This window comes from Falco peregrinus, chromosome 1, assembly GCF_023634155.1.
Source record: "Falco peregrinus isolate bFalPer1 chromosome 1, bFalPer1.pri, whole genome shotgun sequence".
NCBI classification, from domain to species: domain Eukaryota; kingdom Metazoa; phylum Chordata; class Aves; order Falconiformes; family Falconidae; genus Falco; species Falco peregrinus.
In genome coordinates this window covers 70,858,980-70,878,875 of record NC_073721.1, presented here as the reverse complement: position 1 = coordinate 70,878,875, position 19,896 = coordinate 70,858,980, and the positions used below count along the sequence as shown (strand labels likewise).

The following is a 19,896-nucleotide window of genomic DNA, read 5'->3' as shown; positions in this document are numbered from 1 at the left end:
CTGTTCTTATACATTACAGAAAATGAAAAAAATCATGACATACAGCTGTTGTAGCAACTTTCTCAGCAATAATTTGGCCACTTCAATAGTAAACATGACATGAGTTTAATTTAAAAGTTTCAAGTCCCGTAAGAATTACGATGATTTCCCAGAAGCAGCCTTGGGGCTGGGGAGAGAAAGAAAAAAAATAATACACCCAGTAAACTCTGAAGGGAAAAATAATAAGATAAGAAATTATTAATGAGATACAGATGAGCAACTGCCAAATTCAATGTAACTCCCTTTCAACACAGCCAAAGACTACAGATTTGACTGCAACATAGAGGCGGAACAAAGAATTTCTGGTTCTTCAGGGAAAGATGGAAACCATCTGAACCACCGTCCCACAGTTTGCACGTTTCAGCACTTGGCACGAACAGGTATTTACGCACACACGGTCTATCCCCCTGGTTCCACTTACCCACTGTGCTGTACCGAACAAAGGAAGACCTGCAATGTCAACTCACAGACCACAGTGCATCCAGCCCCAACATTTCTTATTAGTTTCCTTGTGGCGGCATGCAAACATTTTCTTTCTGTTACAGAAGTCCTTGGAGCCCCTCTGCTGTTGGGCAAAATGACTAAGACAAATCTTAAGTGAAGAAAATTAGCTTTATTTATGTAAATTAGAAAAATGAATTGTTAGAACTTTGGTCAAATGGTTAATTCTGTACAATTTACAATTATATTTATATACAAAACTTATAATAAAATACAGTACATCACACTTTTCCTGAGTCACAGTGTGTTTCTCAGTTCTGTAAATTTTTTATTTCCTTCTTTCTTTTAAAGTAATTAGATATAAGAAGGAAATACTATCCTCAGTTTGACAGTGTTTGGTTTAGATAATACTGGTGTTAAGAAAGGAGTCAATACACTGTATGTAGAAAATACTTTATAGCCATTGCAATTCCGATAAGTAATTTTTCTATATTAAAATATGCTCCTTGATAAAAACGTTAATTAAATACTCCTTAGTATGAGTTTGTTGCACTTTATTTGACACAAGACAAGCTGACTTCAAATATGTCCATCTCTCATTGCAGAGAAACAAAAATTTAGGTGAGTTACATGTATATATAACCGATCATTTAAAGATCAGGAAACACACATCCAGATAGAGCAGATGTCTGAATCGAGGCACAGTATTTTAAAATTGCTGTCCTATCCTGGACAAGATACGTAAGCTCCAATTGCCTGGCTAGCCTAATACAAAATTAACACAAGTATACAACCTGGAAAGTGAGACTATGTCAAGCAGCAGGGCACCAAGCCTGCAAATACTTACGTAGGCGTAACAGTCCCACTGTGTAAAGCACTACGGAGTCCTCAGCGAAGAAGCGCTGCAGAGCTGTATTCAACAGCATTTCTTAAATCTCAGCCAGCTTGAGAAATTATTAGGATTAAAGCTATCGATATTACCTTTATTGAGGTGAATTTTTTGAGATCAGTGATAACCTGTTGTAAGGTGTACAAGGATATTTAATCTGTTTACTTAATGACGCAGTGTGTTAAATAAGTAATTAAGATAGATTACAAACTGCAAGTAAATTTATGACCCAGTTAAATCCATAAAACCAATCAGGGTAATTTATTTTTGACAAACATTGATTTAAAACAAAATTAGTTTTACTTAATGGCCAAGTGTGGGCTGCTCCTAAATATACGTATGCTAAAGTTCACTATATATTTTTTTAATATAGTCATTTGCATCTCTGGCATTTTAGTCCAAAATAATCCAAAAATACAGATTAGGTGACCTCTGATAGATTTATTCATAGTGTTTAGAGGTGGTTAAGAAGTTTTACGCTAACAGAAAGTTATGTACAGATTTGCTTTCTCTTAAAAACTTTCCGTAATACTTCAGCGCAAACTGAAATACATGAGATCAACTCATAGTGATCCTACTCTGAATGGAAACTAAAAGGGACATTTTTACCGTTGGTATCAAAAGTGCATAAAATGACAATATAAGACTTTAAAGAAAATTGGTCTTTAGCTGAATGCTTGAACTTTTCCCAGGATTCTTTGCATGTTTAGCAGTCTTCACTTTCATGCTTTCTTGATTGCCTTTTACAGCTGACTCAAGCCTGGCTTTCATAGTGGGAGAGGAAGCCATTAGTTTTTTAAAAACTGATGAGTACTGTGGACCAATCTGCATCAGATTTTGCAAAGCAAACTCATGTAGATTTTTTGCCGAGTTTGTAGCAGAAACCAGAGCATTTTCATCCAAAAGAAAGGAAATCAGGAGGGGAAGAAGGCAGGCCACCAAATGAGCACCTATAAACATTGAGAACACAACTTAAACACACACTTTTGAAAAAAACCTTCAAATTCTAACCAGAACTACTCTCAGAGTTAGCATTTAACACAAACTGTAAAGCTGCAGATGTTATTTGAACTGTATGGTAGAAAGAACCAACATTCTTGTTAGCAATTTTGTTAGCAATTAATGTTCAGAACTGGATTCCTAGTGGTCACTTTGTTTTAATTTGTTACTTATGGCAACTTTCAGCGTGTCTAATGCTTTGAATACTAGTAATGGAAGTAACTTACGGTGCTTTTCCTCAGCAGTGGCTGTAAGAGCTGTAATCACCTTTATTCCTTCCTGAATGACCTGAAGTTCAGCAGCATTTTCAGGTTTTGCTTTTTCTGTTTCCTGCAGTTTTCTCACAATGGATGGTGCTAAAGAATGAATATAAGGATATGACACAGTTTTGTTTGGAAGCTGAAAGATGGAGTGCAGCAGCTGGTAGCACTTATACTGTACCTAAAGGGAAAAATCAAATTTGCAGTTACAAAGTGTAATACTTAAAAATACATGTCAGAGTGTTTTAAAACTCACAGCTTGTCAGATAAAAGGGGAATATTTAGGGAGGAGGAAAAACGTGCCTCAGCCTGAAAATTCATCAGGTTGCAGGCTGCTAATGCATAATACATTACAGGCGCATTATAACTTGTAATCAAATTATTAAGAGAAACTAGATCATGCTCCCTGTTTCTTTCCACTGAGTCCTACATCTTCCTACAGTTTTGACTTAAGGAAAAAATATTATTTTTGTGAAGACTATGTCCTAGCACTGTTTTGAAAATATACTATTTTTTGCAAAAACACATCTGACTGGAAAGAGGTACTTAAAACGTAAGCACTACCTCTGTCAAACTGTAGGCACAATTTTAAAAAGTCTCAAATGGCACAGTAGCTTGCATGTCACTGGAAGTCAACAGGACTGGAACTGTCAAGTTCCTACATAATTTCTGAAAGCCTCAGATGCCTAAAAACTTTGATAAAATTTTCAAATACATACTACCACTTTACTGGGCATCCCCAGTTTCCTATCAGTGGAAACCGATGTTTATAATACTAGAGATGTATTAATATATTAAAAAAAAAAATATACAGCTTTCTTACAGCTGTAATTCTTACAGCTATTTTTCAAGTAAAGGTAACTGTTTAATTTTTTGTTACTACATGAATGTGCACACAGAAGATGCAAGAAAACCAGTTTACAGTGAATCCTCCCAATCAAACATGAGATCTAATGCATATTATTTTCTGAACTGGACTTTCAGTGTGAGGAAGTCCCAGCTCTTGGAAAAGCCATTTGTATTTGCAATGATAATAAATACAATTGTTTTTTTCCAGAAACATTGGTTTTTTACACGAAGAATAGTAACATATGAACTGTGGTACTACAATCTAAATCAACCATGTAAAAATATTTACACTAGGTCAGAAAAAAGCATTAATCTAGTTCAATATGCTGCCTCCAGCAGTGGCCAGGAGCTGATGCCTATGGGACAGTAAAAGTTATGTAAAGGTACTTGCCCCAGCTCCCAAAGACCCACAGCTGAGGAATTTCCTGTGCAAAAGATAGTCGTTGTATACTGAAGATAAAATGAACAAATAAAATTAAACAGGTGCCTGAAAAACTAATAACTGTACCATGTACTTATTCAGTGTATATAGCTCTGAGTCTGATGCAATAAAAAAAATAAATCATAGGAATACAGAATTGCATACAGAATAAAAAAATGATAAAATGCAGTGCTGGACATGTTCTTGCTAACTTGCTCAAACTATTTTTTAAAATACAACAGATATAATCAAGACAGAATTAACTGGAACCAACACACGGGGCAAGTGAAACAACTGAACAGAAAATAAGCTAAAATTAATTTAATATGATACTGATATTCTTATAACTTCACCAGTACTTACAAGAGGATCTTTTGAGTCAAGCGTTATTTTAAACTTCTCAATACAACGCTTTTGAAGGCACTCTATGGTAGTAACTTCTGGACTGGCAGACATAACAAATACTGTAATAGCAGTAAGCAGACTAACTTCATCCCGTTCTTGGAGAAGCCCATCTACTATCAATAAAGTAATCAGTCTGTTAGATTTGCATTAAAAAGTAATTCTATAAATTTAAGTGTTACAAAGAGGTAAAATAGAAATAGCAACATCTAAGTTTCTGTAGGGATGTCTTTTTTCAAATACATGACATACTCTGATGCACTGATATGGACTTCTACTGTAACAAAAGCCAAGGCCAAAACGGCAATTCAGGGGTGGCTATATGCATATTTAGAAGTAACAGCATACTCCTATTCCATTGTTCCTCTGTATAAAATACAAGGAATATCTTTGAAGAGCTGGTATGACATATTAAGCTACAACCTATTTTAAGAATAATATAAAACTTGCATTAAGAACATATATTCTTTTGCTATAACTTAAAAAACCCCAGCACTATAAACAGAAGTTCCAACAACAAATAAAAACTTAAGAGATTAAACATAAAGAATGATAAAAATACTACAGACTTGGGAAGCTGAAGAAGCAGCACATAGAAAACTAAGACAAAAATATTTTTTCTTGAACGACTGCTTTAATACCCTTTGCTTCAGTACAAACACTAATTCTTTGTGGAGAACCTGCATGCAGCACAGCTGTCTTTTATGCTCAACTGTACACTGAAACCGTAACTCCTGTTTATTCCATCGTACCATGTCCCTACATTGTGGCACTACCTAATACAGGGGTAAGGCTGCAAACCCACATTTACACCGTTAACAGATGGTGACTTCACATAACTGTAGGGACAAAACTGCACTATAGTTTCAACAGTACTTGGTAGCCAACTCATTTTCCTGTGACTAAGATCTCGTAATCTTTTTTAAAGATATGCATGAATTTAATTTAAATGAAACCAAACAACCTTTCACTCAAACATTTGTTTTGTTTTGTTTTTGTAAACACACAAACACAGAATTCATCCTTACTTTGATCCCAACAGTCAAGCACTGTGACCAAAGCACTCCGCAGAAGATCAGTCCAAGCAGTCCGACTCTTCTCTGCTCGAGCCATTGGAGAAGACAAGAGTCCTTTAAGTGCTTGTAGAGATGCAGCAACTGTCAAAGGTAACCGCCCATCTTGCAATTTCACAGCAGTTTCTTTAAGTACTCCAATAATTAAGTACAAGATAGTAGGAAGAACTGAAATACTTCCTGTAAAACAAAGCAAATCAATTTCACAGAAGTTAAAAAAAAAATCAGGTACCTTTTACATTTTTAAAAAAACCCTGAAGCCGTTTTCTTGGATTATCTTTTTTTACTTATTTATCATCTACCATAATCACATATGTGAATGAAGGCACTGGTAATTTGAAGAAAGATTTGAAATATCAAGTGACTTCCTATAGCAAAAATGGAGTCAGACTGCGTAAGTGAAGTTTTCCCCTCTTAAATTAGCATTGTATATCTATTCCTTGATGATTTTATTATATGAAGTGAGGAATTATGTCATGTTCAGAGAAAAGGAAGAAGAGAAAGATCAGAGCCACTGAGGAGCAGAAGAAGAGAAGCTATAGAAGTATACAAAGTACTGAATAGTAGAAAGCAATTTATGAGCATCTAAGCATATTTTTCAATGAAAATAATACAGTAAAGGAAATTAACAGGGGGTAATTTCAAAACTAGTTAAGAGCAAATACTTCTAGCAGATGTATAGTCAGCCAAGGATGTCACTGCTCCAGAAAATCACTAACGTCAAGAATTTAGTAAGATTAAGAAGAAGAGGATCCCAGACTAAAAATGCATAACAAAAATTCCTAGAATTATAATGAAAAACTCTAATAAATATTTTGGAAAAGAGGAGACCTAAGGAGAGAAGCAGATTGCCCCACAGCCTACTGAACAGATCTTCAGCTCTCCCTGAGAATCTGATAGTTGATCTGTCAGAATAAGAGACTATTAAAAAAAATATATTAAAAAAAAATCACAGGAATAGCTTGGCATAGCAGTTTTACATATTCTTATATCTTTGAATCTAATACAGAATTCTGCACATATTGGAGACAATCTAGATACCTGCATATTTACCTATTGCTCCTATCTTAAGTTCTGATTCAGCAAAGCACAGAGTTAAACATACGGCTTAATATGCTTATGTCCTCCTCTAATCAGCAAAATGCTTATGTTCTTAAGATTTTAATATACTGAAGTTCATGAGAGACCTGTTGAATAATGAGGATCTCTGACATATCCGTAAGTCTTTTCTGAACCTGAGGACACCTACCGTCTATTTTTAAACAGCCTAGTCTCTGAAAATCGACTATTGGAATTCAGTAGGAAATGGAGTTCATGAGCATCATTTATTTGAAAATTTTACTAGGCCTACACATCATGAGAGGTGCCTGAAGTAAGAGACATGGTAGTCATAGGACTATAACTGCAGTTACCTACTAAAGGGGAAAAATGATGCAATTCCACATAGGAATTATCTTCTCTTTGATTATGAGAGTTAGCTTGGAGATGCTTCCTTATTCAACTGACAGCATAAGCAAGCCTAAACGCCTCATTTTAGCCACCTGACTTAAATGCTTTGGTTCCCTAGTGTAAACATCCCATCTGGTCTGATCCTGCAAGCTGTTAGTTTGTAGAGTAACTTGAACAGCTGAAGACAATAACAACTACAGGGAGAAAAGAAAAATCACAGATTATTTTTTATACAAGACAGTTGCCCTTAGATTTAAGTGATGTTGTTTGTTCCCTTTTGCTTTGAACTGAAAAATAATGAGCTGCAGATGGAAAAGAGAAATCATATCACCACCCTACAATGATAGCAAGAACTACCTACTATTCCATTAAAGTATGCTACCCCCCGAAGAAGAATCTTGTAACAAAGAACAAATTAAGAAAAACGAAGAAATTTCCAGGGCTGGTAAATGCAAAAATTTGCATGAGGCGTAACACAGTTACCTAAGGTGGGAACAGAGGAGCAGGGTGGAAATAGTTTATAGGTGTGGCTGTAACAGCACTGAAAGATCGTATGTATGAATATGGTATTGGGGGGTGGGGAACCATCTTAAAGTTTGGAGTGAATCAAAAATGAATCATGGGTAAAAGTCAACTATTCTGAGAAATCAACCGTAACTCCTTACAGTGGTTTCCTAATGTTCAATGACAGCTTTTAGTCAAAGCTAACATGACACATTTCCCTTTTAAATTTAATTTGTATCTGCATTATAAATTCCAGAACAGACAAGCCAAGTACAATATAATCATGTAGCTATTGTACACTTGCCTGTATAAAATGAATCTATTAATTGCGCTGCTGCATGTGGGAGGAAAAAAAAACCTACTCCTTTAATTGCTTCAGGTTTGTAACTTGTTTTGTAATCTGACAGTCAAAAAAATAATTAGAACCGGAAATTTGCACAAGCAAATCAACAAAACTTGCTGCCAGATTTATCTAGATCAAAAAATCAGGTAATAACAAGGGAGCTCGGAAGAGCCCAATATTCTTTCATTAATCTTTTCCTGTGATGAAACGGCATACCTTCAGGAGAGCAGATTGCAGGAACATCAGAGAGAATAACTAATGCTGCTGCTACTAGTCTACTTCCATCTTCTGACAATAGCAGATGTTTCCCAGATTGAACTGCAGGGCTACAAGTTAATTTAGGGTTGAGCTGGGGAAGCTGTCTGACAAGAATACAAACACACAACTCCAGTGTTGCGAAGACTAATGATTTCCCAGGCACCAGTCCTCCTGTGTCTTTGCCTTCTCCAAATTCTGGCAACGTTTCCTTTTCTGCAGCGCCATCATCAACTGAAACCAAAAGAAGAAATATGGCAGAAATCTGCATGCTGTACCTTGTTTCCAAAAAGTTTACTTCTTAAGACTGCTTCATCACGATGTGACAACCTTGATACATATATGTGCATGCATATGTATTCAAAGACCTGGCAAACGTCCACCCTTCTGAATAAACCAAGTACGCACTGACTGTCAAAAGGCAAAAACGTGTGCAGTAGATTTAGACATACAACATGCTGAGGCACCATGCCAGTGATGTCACCTGATCTAAGTGCTTTGATTCTACTCTCAGTTACTCTCTTTCAGAAAATGAACTTTAGGAAGTTACAATCAGAGTACCTAGTGGAGCCTGGCTTGTAACAGCTGTGTGGGCTGACTCTCTCCATTGCTCTACTGCAGCTGATCCCAGCTTTTCACTAAGACTCCTCCCTCCCTAACATCACACGGGACTATCCCAGCTGCAATTTCTCCAGTTTCCTTCCTCACTCATGCCCTCTAGTCAACACCAAAGCCACTGGCTACCCATCATACCACCCTGGTTTCTTTTGTCAGGCGTCTGGACTGACTTAAGTAAACCAGGATTAGTCATCAACTGTGAAACGCTTCAATTAAGATGCATCTTGGAAAATCACCTTCAGGAACCCAATTTTCCAAGAATTGCTTTAACCCTGATAACGCGTATTCAACATCTCATACATTACTGTACCTTCTGCACTTCTCCGCTTTTCCTTCACGTGTTCCTGAGCTGCAAAAAGAATCAGCTGAACCACTTCAAGGGCAGCTAGCTGAATATCAGGTGATTCTCTGGTCAGTATAAGTCGATGCAAAACGTTCAGCAGCTCTACACCCAACTCCTACAGTAAGAAAAATGCTCAATATATCCCCATTTTATGCAGGAATTTTAGAAACTTGTTAATACTTGTAAAAGCCAACAGTATTACTCTTATTAACATAAGAAACACAGTATAACTGATACAATCACAGGAGTTGGTGTTTTCTTCAACATGCAGCTCCTAGCTCCAAGTAGCAGCAGTCCTCCTCAACTCTTCCAACAGAATAGCAAACATGGTAATTTAGAGATAAGGCACTTAATACTACAAAAAAACCACCCCAAGTAATCTCTTATCTTATGGTTTTTCAACTCTTGAAGGTGGGGATGCTACATTGTTTCCCTCCTACAGTACATGCATTTCCTTGGAGAGATCACCAGGAGTCAGCAGAACTTTGGCATGTCCACAGGCACACAGCTCCTTTTGCTGTGTTAGACAATTGCATGGCACACAGAATAGTACAGAGTTTCAAGACAAAAAAAACAAGGAAACATGGAAGTTACTACTTCTTTTTAGGATCACTGGTGTGTTGCAGGTTTTTTTTTTGTTTTGGTTGCAGGTTTTTTTTTTAGCTTTGCCTTTTTTTTTTTTTTTTTTAAATACCACTGCTTTTGTCCAGTTTCCTTTTATCACCTTCAATATTTATAACAGAATTAAATGAACTGTCCCTTGGAAGAAAGAGTAAGAGAACTTGTTTTTCCTGGAATTCTGTCTTTACCCAGCTCTCACCCTACCCACCCAATTACTCCTTCCTCACAAGACGTCCTGAAGTTCTTTGCCCCTCATTGACTTCTTACAGGTTCCATGTTGTGATCTTTTTCTCTCCTCCCTCTACAGCTTTGGATTTTGGTAAAGCATATAATTCACCTACTATTTATGTGCTGAAGATTCCTGGATATACAACAGAGTAGAGATACTGTTCAAACTAAAATTATGCCTTAACTCTGGGGGCCTTTTGATCATTAAGACATTACCTGATCACCACCTATTTTAGACCTTGGCCAGGGAACATCGAAGAGTGCCTGCAGGGCATGTAAACAGGCAATAATGTTCTCCATTGCTGCATCTGACCGAGGAGAGCAGAGAAATTCCACGCTAATTCCTGTAAGCACCAGAAGAAAAAACCCACATGTGCTTGAAATTTTAAGAAGTAATTTTGTCAATTACTAAGTAGTCTAACAGCAAGTTTAGCAATCACAGAAATAGCATGTGCATCTTATATTAAGTGAATTCATTTCCTGTTGCTAATATTGTGGGGCAAGAACTCTATTTCCCTCAAAACAATGAAAGAACTTGAGCTTCTAGACAGTATAAGACATGATTATACTGGCTATTAATATAAATAAATAAAAACAACCAGATCAATTTCTTGACAGAACACTGAATTCTTAGGTCCAATGGATAGGCAGACAATTCATAATGAGTATATAGCAGAATATTTGCCTAATCACACTGATTTATGTAATAGAAGGAAATAATGGAGAAGGTAGTTAATAGTTCGTAAACTCAAAGACTTAGGTTTTATGTTCCTATTTTACAAAAATGCTGAAGATCACAGCTACCACAATAGGATCACCAGCAATAAGTATATTACATGAAGCCTAAGCTTGCAAATCCTAGGGCAGACAGAAACAATCACTTTTTTTCTCAGCTTTCAGGATTCTTCAGATGACATTTTATGACACTGGAGATAAACTCCATATAAAGCATGACCCATAGTCTCATCCCAGTTGTACAGCTGTAATTCCAAAATGTGTGATGACTTGGGAAACTGATCAATGTACACTAAAGAACAGCGGTGCAACAGGAAGTGTCCATGCTTTAAAGTTTTTTCAGTTTCTTTGTAGGAAGTGAAAAGTTCTGAGCAAGTAGAATACGCTCAAAAGCAGAATAAACAAGCCAGGTGTCCATGGTAAAGCATATGAAATTTGAAGCACTAATCCAGTAGTATGAGAAGCAGGGGAAACGAGCAGCTTTGTATGAGAGGTCTCACTTTTAACTGAGGGAGCAACAGAGTTCAAAAGGAAGCTGGCTCTGTGCAGGAAGACTGGGATTTAAAAGAAGCCATACACATCTGGGTCATACAAACCCATTCCAAAAAGGGACTGCAAAAGAAGGATACAAAAGAGAGACCAAAGAAAAAAAATACAACCAGAAATGTCTAATTGTGTAAATTAAGAGAACTGGGACTGAATTCAACTGCCTGGTTAGCCTCTGCAGTATCAGAGGCTTTAACAGAGCTTTATGTTAACTTAAGGAAACACTTTTTTACCGTGAGGGTGACTGCACACTGGCACAGGTTGCCCAGAGAGGCTGTGGAGTCTCCATCCATGGAGATACTCAAAACCCTCTTGACATGGTCCTGGGCAACAGGCTTTAGATGGCCCTGCTTGAGCAAGGAGGGAGTGGACAGGATGACATCCACAAATCCCTTCCAACCTACACACTACTCTGTGATGTAAAACTGTGCTTCAGTGACGCTAAACCGTACACTGTAGTGCTACAACTGTGATAAAATCTACCCTTACACATGCATGTTTATGAGAAGAGCACTAAGCACTTGTTTAGGGCTTGTTAAGCTCACACTGAGTGTTTTTTCTGCCACATTGGGAAAATGCTCTACAATATTCTCACTAGGACTTAAAATTCTTCTGACTGTATATTTTATCAAGAGATGCAAAACTCAGCAGTGCAGTTAAATGTGAATAATATTCTGTTAAAAATGACATTCTGGGTTACAGCATCTAGACAGATTACGCACTCACTAACCCAAGAGAAGATGAAATCTGTCAGTATTCACATCCTCAGGAGATTTCACCAAGGGCCTGGTAGAAGAATCTTGACACATTGTAGTTGGGGTGACAGGTCTAGAAAGATTAGTAAGTCCTTCATCTGGATCAACAACGATGAAACCTGTGCTAGTAAGCCACAATGCTGTAGCATAAAGTATCAGTGCCCAGGAGTTGTAGTAATGAGGTCTGGCATTTTCAATAGTCTCTGCTGTATAGAAAGTACCACCTACAAGAAGAGAAGTTACAGTTTTAAGGATATCATTTATTTTCAGTCTTTATCTTTAGATAGGTACACTGTAGAGGAATGAAGGCAGTGGGTTGGTTGGCATTGATGATGTGCACCTGTGGCCTTGCCTCAGCGGCAGTGAGTTGATTGACATGGACGATGTGCAACTGTAGCTCATTCCCACTAAGTGGTTAAATAGCCCTGAGGATTGTGGGAGGGGTCAGATGAAGGAGGGACAGTGTGGTCTGACCTCTGGAGGAAAGAGAAACAGCACAGACAGTAGAATCTGGCTGATGGTAAAGCCTTGTTGCAGCCTACTAGTTTGTTTGTGCTGCAACAGTACGCAATTGTGCGTCTTCTCTATACAATTCAACTTTACTGTGATCTTAATACAAGTCAGCCAGGACATAGTGATGTGCACTTACAAGTAACTTATGAAAATACATTGATTTGCCTTCTTACCTTCAGTAGGTAGCTGCGATGCATACTCTGAAGGTAAAGTTAAGAGCGCAAAATCCTGAAGTGCAGCAAGCCAGAGCTTGCTCAGTGTTCCAAGATCTGCCTGTACCAGGTCCAGAAGTCCACCAGCTGAAGATGTTACATCTCTGTAGCTTTCTTCTGCAGAGTTTGCGATTTTTAAACAGTGACTGTGTGCATCACTTGGATTTTTCTGCTTTTCAACAGCAACTATGTAAACCTGTTCATATATTTGGAGAGAGTTTACAAATATTAATACTTGGAAAACTACTGTGATGATTAGCATGACTGCCTGTTGAGTGGGCATGAGGTTTCATAAAATCTATTCCTTTGTTAAGCCCAGCAGGCATGGGTGAACAAGCACTTATTTTCTAAACCTTCTGAATCCAGCCCCCCAGCTAATCTTGATACATGAGTCCCAATAAAGGGAAACCTACTAAAATTCCTAAACATCGCTACAGTTAACTTCCCTGCTCTTAAAAATTAATATATTACTTGTGCAGCTTCAGCTTCCAACCATCAAACACTGTTGCAGTTATAGCTACAAGACTGAAGAACTTATCAAATAATATACCTATAATCATGATCCTGAAACCATAGTCAAATCATTCCTAAATCTTCTTTTAACTGAAATGACATACTGCACTTGCAACCAACTTCTCAAAATTATGTATTGCCCTGTGGGCAGTAAAGGACAAAGTACAGTTTTGCACCATTTGCAAACTTTGGGTGTTACCATCAATAGGGTAGCTTCAACAGGACAAGGTTAATTTCCCCAGCTGCTTCTCTAGTTATCGAAAAAAGAAGGCTTGAGAATGTTGCAGACCAGCAGCCCTCTTTTGTCTCTCCAAAGCGTCCCTGGAGGAAGCTCTTCTCCTCAACCATAAAGGAGACATAGGAGCCCAGTTCAACTAATCTAAAGTGAGCTTTTGTGAGTATGTCTCCTGCAATTATGATTCCTGTTATCTTTTTTGAGTTTGCTAGTTGTACTGGGTTGACCCAGGCCAGCAACTAAGCACCCACCAAGTCCCTCTCTCACTCCTCCCTGCAACAGGATGGAAGAATTCCTTCGAATTCCGGAAAGAAGAAATAAGTAAGATCTTAACTATGAAGGAACCATTTAGGGCTTAAGTGAAATATTTGTAAATTACAGGTCACAAGAACTTATTCCCAGTTTACTTTGTCATAGTTTCTCACATTTGAGGTCCAGTAGGAAGTTATATAGAATTTGCTTTGAAGACTGCTCTTAATTATAGACTGGAACAACCTACAGATTTTCACTTCTTATAACTGAGCCTCATACCTCGTCTGAATTTTGTCTCAGCTTCTGGCCAGTGATAAGTTGTTACCATATGCCACTAAAAACCTTTTCTCCACACCATAATTTTAAACCGATCACAGCACCTTATCTTTTCCTGAATAAAGAGACTAATCTACCTAAATCTCTCAGTGTAAGCATGTTTTTGAGATTTTTATTCTGACTTGGTAGCTTTTCTGCAACGGCTTTCCTATTTTGCCAATATCCTTTCTCAAGTACAGACACCAGAGGTTGGTATGTTTTTCTAAAAATGTTCAAATAAAATCTGTTGCCTGCTTTCTCCTTCAAAAGAGCTCCCTGGATATACACAGAAATATCATATTAACTACACAACATGCTCATATTTAGCTGGTTATCGACCATCAGCATCCAAGGTCAATATCAGTGCTTTTTAAGGCACATCTTCTAGAGATTATGTACATTGTTCAAATTTTTGACTTTTTAATATCTAATCTTTTAGCTACATGTATTAAAACAGGCATTCACGTGCGTTGACTTTAAGACAGTTAGGCAATGCAGCACTGAACTGACATTGTTAACTTAAAAGAACTACCTGTAAGAAATGAAATGCAGATAGACAATAAGAAAAATTACACCTATTTAAAATGACACATTCAGTGGACCATCACCACAGCCATTTATACCATGGCAATCTAAAATGAATACTGAAATACTGAACATATTAAAAAAAATTGTATTTAAGTACTAGACATTTCTTAACGTATAGTGCAATACAAAGTTTAAGTAGCAGTGCTTTTGTCAAGTTTACAAAGTTTCATGTACTGTTTAGAGGCAGCGAAGTAAAGCAAAGGACCAGCAACTTCTATTTAACAAAGCATGTAAGAAATTCTTGAAATCATTCTGTCTGAAAGGTTCTAACCCACCTACCAGCTATCAAGACTATAATTACATAAACTAACTGTTACACTAACCTCTGCCCAAGCCTTAAGCACAGCCAGGATCTCCATAGTTGAGGTGCTTTCATTATATTGTTGACTTTGTGCTTCTTTACCAGCCTGCACTTTGATCAGAGAGGATACAAGCAACTGGTGAACCCTTCGAAGGTCATTAAGATCACTCACTACACCACTTGCTATCCAGGCACTGCAGACCTAGTGTTGTAAAAAAGAAACAGTAAGAAACAAGAGCCAAACACCACTGGATACACTTTTCTTCCACCTGTAAAATTACGGAAACCAGATTTAATTTCTACTGACATACGGTTACTCTCAGATAATAATCAATGTCAACTGACATTAAAGTTGTACATAAGTAATAAAAGCCAAAAATATTAGAGGGATGTCATAAGTAACAGCCGAAGTATCAACTGCTACAAAGTTTCCTAAACAAAGTTTCCTAAACGATTTTGAAGTACATAAAATCTTCAGTTGTTACAGTACAGAAGTAACATGGATGACATTATTTTGTGTGCACTGAGGATCTGAGGCTAGATGATTCGTTTCTTTTTTCTTGTGTGGCCTATCAAGCAAAAAGAAAATTTCAGAGTGTCTGTTACCTAAGACTTCTGACTTTTAACACTTGCCTGACATGCTTTTGCTGTGACATCAGGAGGAGTTTCGGGAGCAAAGGCAGGCCTAAGCGCTGCTCCAACCTAAAGAGAAGTTAAACAGTATTTAACACATATTAATACAATTAACTAAATGGTTATTTTTCATCAGCAGGCCTTGTTGCTGTTTTCCTTTATAAAGCAGTATCCTTTCATTTTTCCACAGACTGTTTCAGTGAGGTTAAAGAGCAGGGAGACAGCTGCAGTCACACTTCTATTGTTCTGTTTTGCTTACACTGAAGATGTGGTTCTCTTTGAGAGGGGTCTTCAAAGTTGATCCTATTCTTTGCACAGTCAAAAACTGAAAAAGAAACCTCTTCTTTCCTGAACTCTTGACTTGATGAGTAGCCCTCAAAAGAAAAAACAATGTTCCAAGCCATGGAAGACTTGTGTGACACCTAACGAATGCCATCTGTTTACTCAGAAACAAACAGCTGAAGTTGGTCAACTTTGCAAAGTGAAAGAAGGGGAGAGAACAAACCCCATTCACCTAATAAAGAACACACAAACATACACTTAGCAGGTTGCAGAGATTTTACCTACTTACACTGTTGAAAGCTATTTCACTAAAGGCTAATGAAAATTTCCCTTGCTGCTTTAGCTGGTATCAAAAAAACCCAGGCTTAAGTTTGATGCTTTTTGGGATGAAAGTACAAAGTGTAGTACAAGTACTACAAATAAGTGAAAATGAGGTTGTTTTAATGACAAGTAAAGACCCCCTAAAGCTCAGACTTCATTAAAGGAACTTCTGAACAGGGTTTCAGGAAACCATTACTTAAGTCTGGAAAAATTTCTATCCATCTATTTCTGGTTATTGTTATGGAAAAAAAAATGGACAAGAAAAAGACTAGATATTTAACTGCTTCACATCTCTTCAACTTCTTTGCAACAGCTGATAAGATCTATGCATAGTATTACCAGAAACACTTTAAGAGCAGGAAAGGTTAAAAGAACTATTAGCTCTACTTGCGACCTGCTTGATGGTTTTGGACAGAAAGGACAGATGGTCTATTTTTTTTTCCCCTTAGTAGTTCCAGTCTAGATGTCCTTTCCTACAAAGAAGTGCCAGTAGAATAGAATTCTAATGGCAAAAGCAAGATCAAAGTGGGTTAGTATGTCTCCAAGGTCAGGGTCTCTTGATTTCTATGACAGAAAGTGATCTGACTTATTCAATGCCTGCTAGAAATCAAAGAATGGGAGCCAGATGAGGCTTAACACAGCTGCCTGTCATATTTAACACAAGTGCAGTCTGGAATGCAAAATGTTCAGAACATTGTTTCTCTAAGTTTCAACCAAGACTTAAATTAAATAAACCTTGTGAGCACAAGCCATGCTTTTACCTCCTCTAGCTTAGTTATTGACCAAGATCTCCTAGCGTGATCTCTGGTACACAAAGGCTACTTCCTTGTAAGCAGAGTTTTAAATCACAGCTGTCCCTAATATTTCTTGCAATACTTCCACACTTTGAAACCAATGCTTTAAAAAACCCCCAATGTTCTGGTTTGGTTTTGCTGTATTTGAATAGGAAAGAGGAAAAACTGTTCAAAAAATGAAAAAAATCTGGGGCTAAAACATTACATGCCAATTGAAAAGATAACTTCCTTAGAAAGCAAATCCAAAGAAATTAGTAATAGTTTCAGTAACAAACTAATTGAAAGAAAACTCTATCACTAGGCACTGCAAAAACCAAATCTCTTTCAGTGATTAGCTGTAACTCTAAACATTTCTGTTATCAGCAATGGTGCTTACATTGGCTTGATATTGCTCCAGAATTACATGACCTGGAAACTCTGGTTCTGGAACAGCTGCAAACTTTCGAACAACAATTTGCAATGTTTGAAGCCCAGAAAGACGAAGCTGATCACTGTGATCTGTGGCAGCCATAAAAGCCATACGGATCAAGTCTGCTAAATGCAATACCAAAAAGTCATCTGAAGAGAAAACAGAAATTAAAAAATAAAATAGTTTTATTAAATTTAGATTTAAACATAATATATTTTATAAGACTGCTCCCAACATTTTCAAAACGCGTATTTTACATTTTTCCTTACCACATATACAGAATTCACTTAAGGCAGCTTACACATACAACAATCTTACTGGGACATCTTTTGTTAGCTGATCTGGACTCCCTTCCATTTGAACGTAAAAAAAAAGGAAGTACTTAGAATAAAGCACAATTATCTTTATGTATAATGCCGATTTTAAAAAAAAATGTTTTGAGGAAAACACCTCCATACAAACACAGAGAGGTACTGGAAGTTGGCACTGTTTTTCTACTGGTAATTATGCAAATTGTGGAAACATAAAAAGTGGAGTTTTTAGTCAGTCCTCCCAGATACCAAACTGTGATGTGATAGCTGGTGCCAACTATCACTTCTGATTGCCAGTGCTTAATACAGAAACAATAGCTTCCTATGCATATGCCATGGCACTACAATCAGGAAAGTGAGTGTAAATGCTGCAGTGATATGCCAATATTTTGGCAAATAAAAATTTATCTTCACCTTAATAAATACAGGCTTTAATCAGAGTAATGAAAGGTTTCAATGATTACAAACAACAAAGTTGTGATGAATTTCATTCCAATCCAAACAGCTAACATTTATTTTAAGCATACTTAGCATTCTGTGAAATTCTTTCAGTGCTTAACACATACCTCTTGAATCACGTTGTTTTCTTTCCTGAGCCAAAGTTATGTCAAAATGTGCACTGCCTGCATTTTCACACTGGCTTATAATTTTACAAACACACTCTGCAGCAAAAACTCTGGTAGACCATCGTGGGTTACTGAATGGATGGAACCTTTCATCGAGGTCAGATGTTAATACAGATGCATCGTCTGCTTTGGCAGCTTCCTCTTCTTGAGTGGTATCTACTGAAGCTACTGTATTGAAATCTGTATTTAGGACATGGGGGGGCAGAGGCAGGGGAGAAGAAATGTAATATTCTTTCTTAGTGTAACTGAAAACTACAGAAGAACTCATAAGGAAATCTCTTCAAAGTCCATCTCTAGCCTCCAACTCGCTATGAATCCCTCCAACCTTGGTGTCTTAAAAGTAAATGCCAGAACTGAAAATAAAATGTAACAAAACTATCTGCATTTGGCTGATATTACTTGCTGGAAGACAAAATCATTACCACAAAAGTAAATGAAGAACTGCAGTGGAAGAAAAAAACCCCTACTCTTCAAGTAAGTGTGACACATTAGAAACTGTTACCTTTCCAACTCAAAAAATCTAAATCCATAAAGTTTTCCTCCTGCGCTGCAGGCAGAAAAAGAAATTCTTCCCCTTCCCCCCCCCTCAAATACTTAGCACAGTAATTAATTTTCTCTGCTCAGGAGTTTCATTATGATATAGGAGGTCTGCATCATTCTGATTATTAATAGAAGAGAGGATCTGAATATTTTTCTTGTACATTAACTGCACAGGACCCACAAGCTCAAATGTGTTCTGCATTTTCATTTCTGATATGGGAATAAGTTAACATTAGGATGAGAAATCAACAAGAATATGAACAGGCAAGACATACTAAAATGTTTACAAAAACTTGTTCAACAGCGAAAAGGCAATCAGAAGGGAGAAAGTCATATTCCTTCTGAAAGAACTAAATTAAAAAGGGTCCAATGTTTCAATAACAAGGACAACAATACAGTTCATAAATGTCAAACATTCAGGAAACAAGAATACTTTCCCGCAGTGACACACCGTACTGCTGCAGGCCTTATTGTCATCATGTTCTCAACTACAGCATATTAGGACTTACCAGCCGAGGCAGCAAGAACATCTTTACAAAGCTTCAACCAAAAAGAGAGCTTTTCAACTGCCATTGAAGTAAGCATGTGAGTCAGAATCTCTTTGATATCCTGGCACAATCTTTGATCCAATTCTTTGTCCAACAAGCCCAGCAATGCCCCCTCCAGGCCTATTTCTCTGATGTTAACATCTGCCAAGAACAAAGGTCCGTGAGCTGAACGCTGTACAGCACAGAACTGCAGGAATGACCACAGAAACCCCACTGAAGTTTGCACATGGAGTATCTTGTGAACAAATATTTAGCTCTGAAATACTTCTGAAATAATAGTATTAATAGCTTGAATACCATATCTAAGTCACCTGAGTACAAAATAAACAACAGGAAGTTACGCCAGGGGAAAAAAAGAAAAAAAAAATCCTACTCTGAATTCCACAGCATCTGAGCTCCTGAAAAAAATTACTTGGACATCCAATTCTTCACACTGGCTCATAAGGTAGTTCTAAAGTTCTGTTTTATCTTGAAAGGGAAGTTAAAATTATTCCTCAACAAAGCTCAAAACCAAACACATGGAAATAATTTGTTAAATGAAAAATTTTTACTTGCCCAATATTAGCCATTATAAAAACCAGCCGTTTTACGAAATGGTGATAGCCCACCTTTTCTGAAAATTTCTAAATGAGCTTGAAAAGAAATTCAAAGTGAAATCATTTATTACAACTATCACCTCACAGGAAGGCACAAGAATATAAACTAGTAATCATACTCAGGCCTTTTAGCAAAA

The 19,896-nt window shown here is 37.2% G+C and overlaps 1 protein-coding gene across 8 annotated transcripts in view; it reads right to left on the bottom strand.

Moving 5' to 3' along the window:
- Positions 1-632: 632 nt before the first annotated feature.
- The window catches only part of HEATR5A (HEAT repeat containing 5A), a 66,918-nt gene continuing 47,654 nt past the window's right edge, over positions 633-19,896 (bottom strand). For 6 of the 8 annotated variants that reach the window (XM_055805050.1, XM_055805048.1, XM_055805074.1 and 3 more), the window contains 14 exons: positions 19,125-19,304; positions 18,016-18,255; positions 17,106-17,287; positions 15,333-15,401; positions 14,722-14,901; positions 12,457-12,691; positions 11,746-11,994; positions 9,951-10,078; positions 8,853-9,000; positions 7,886-8,158; positions 5,329-5,553; positions 4,262-4,416; positions 2,596-2,809; positions 633-2,319 (listed from right to left, as the gene is read on the bottom strand). In XM_055805050.1, the coding sequence (XP_055661025.1) occupies positions 2,018-2,319; positions 2,596-2,809; positions 4,262-4,416; positions 5,329-5,553; positions 7,886-8,158; positions 8,853-9,000; positions 9,951-10,078; positions 11,746-11,994; positions 12,457-12,691; positions 14,722-14,901; positions 15,333-15,401; positions 17,106-17,287; positions 18,016-18,255; positions 19,125-19,304 (2,780 nt within the window). In that variant the 3' untranslated portion in view covers positions 633-2,017. The remainder of the gene's footprint in view (positions 2,320-2,595; positions 2,810-4,261; positions 4,417-5,328; positions 5,554-7,885; positions 8,159-8,852; positions 9,001-9,950; positions 10,079-11,745; positions 11,995-12,456; positions 12,692-14,721; positions 14,902-15,332; positions 15,402-17,105; positions 17,288-18,015; positions 18,256-19,124; positions 19,305-19,896) is intronic. The other 2 variants (XM_055805065.1, XR_008747374.1) reach the window with 2 other exon arrangements.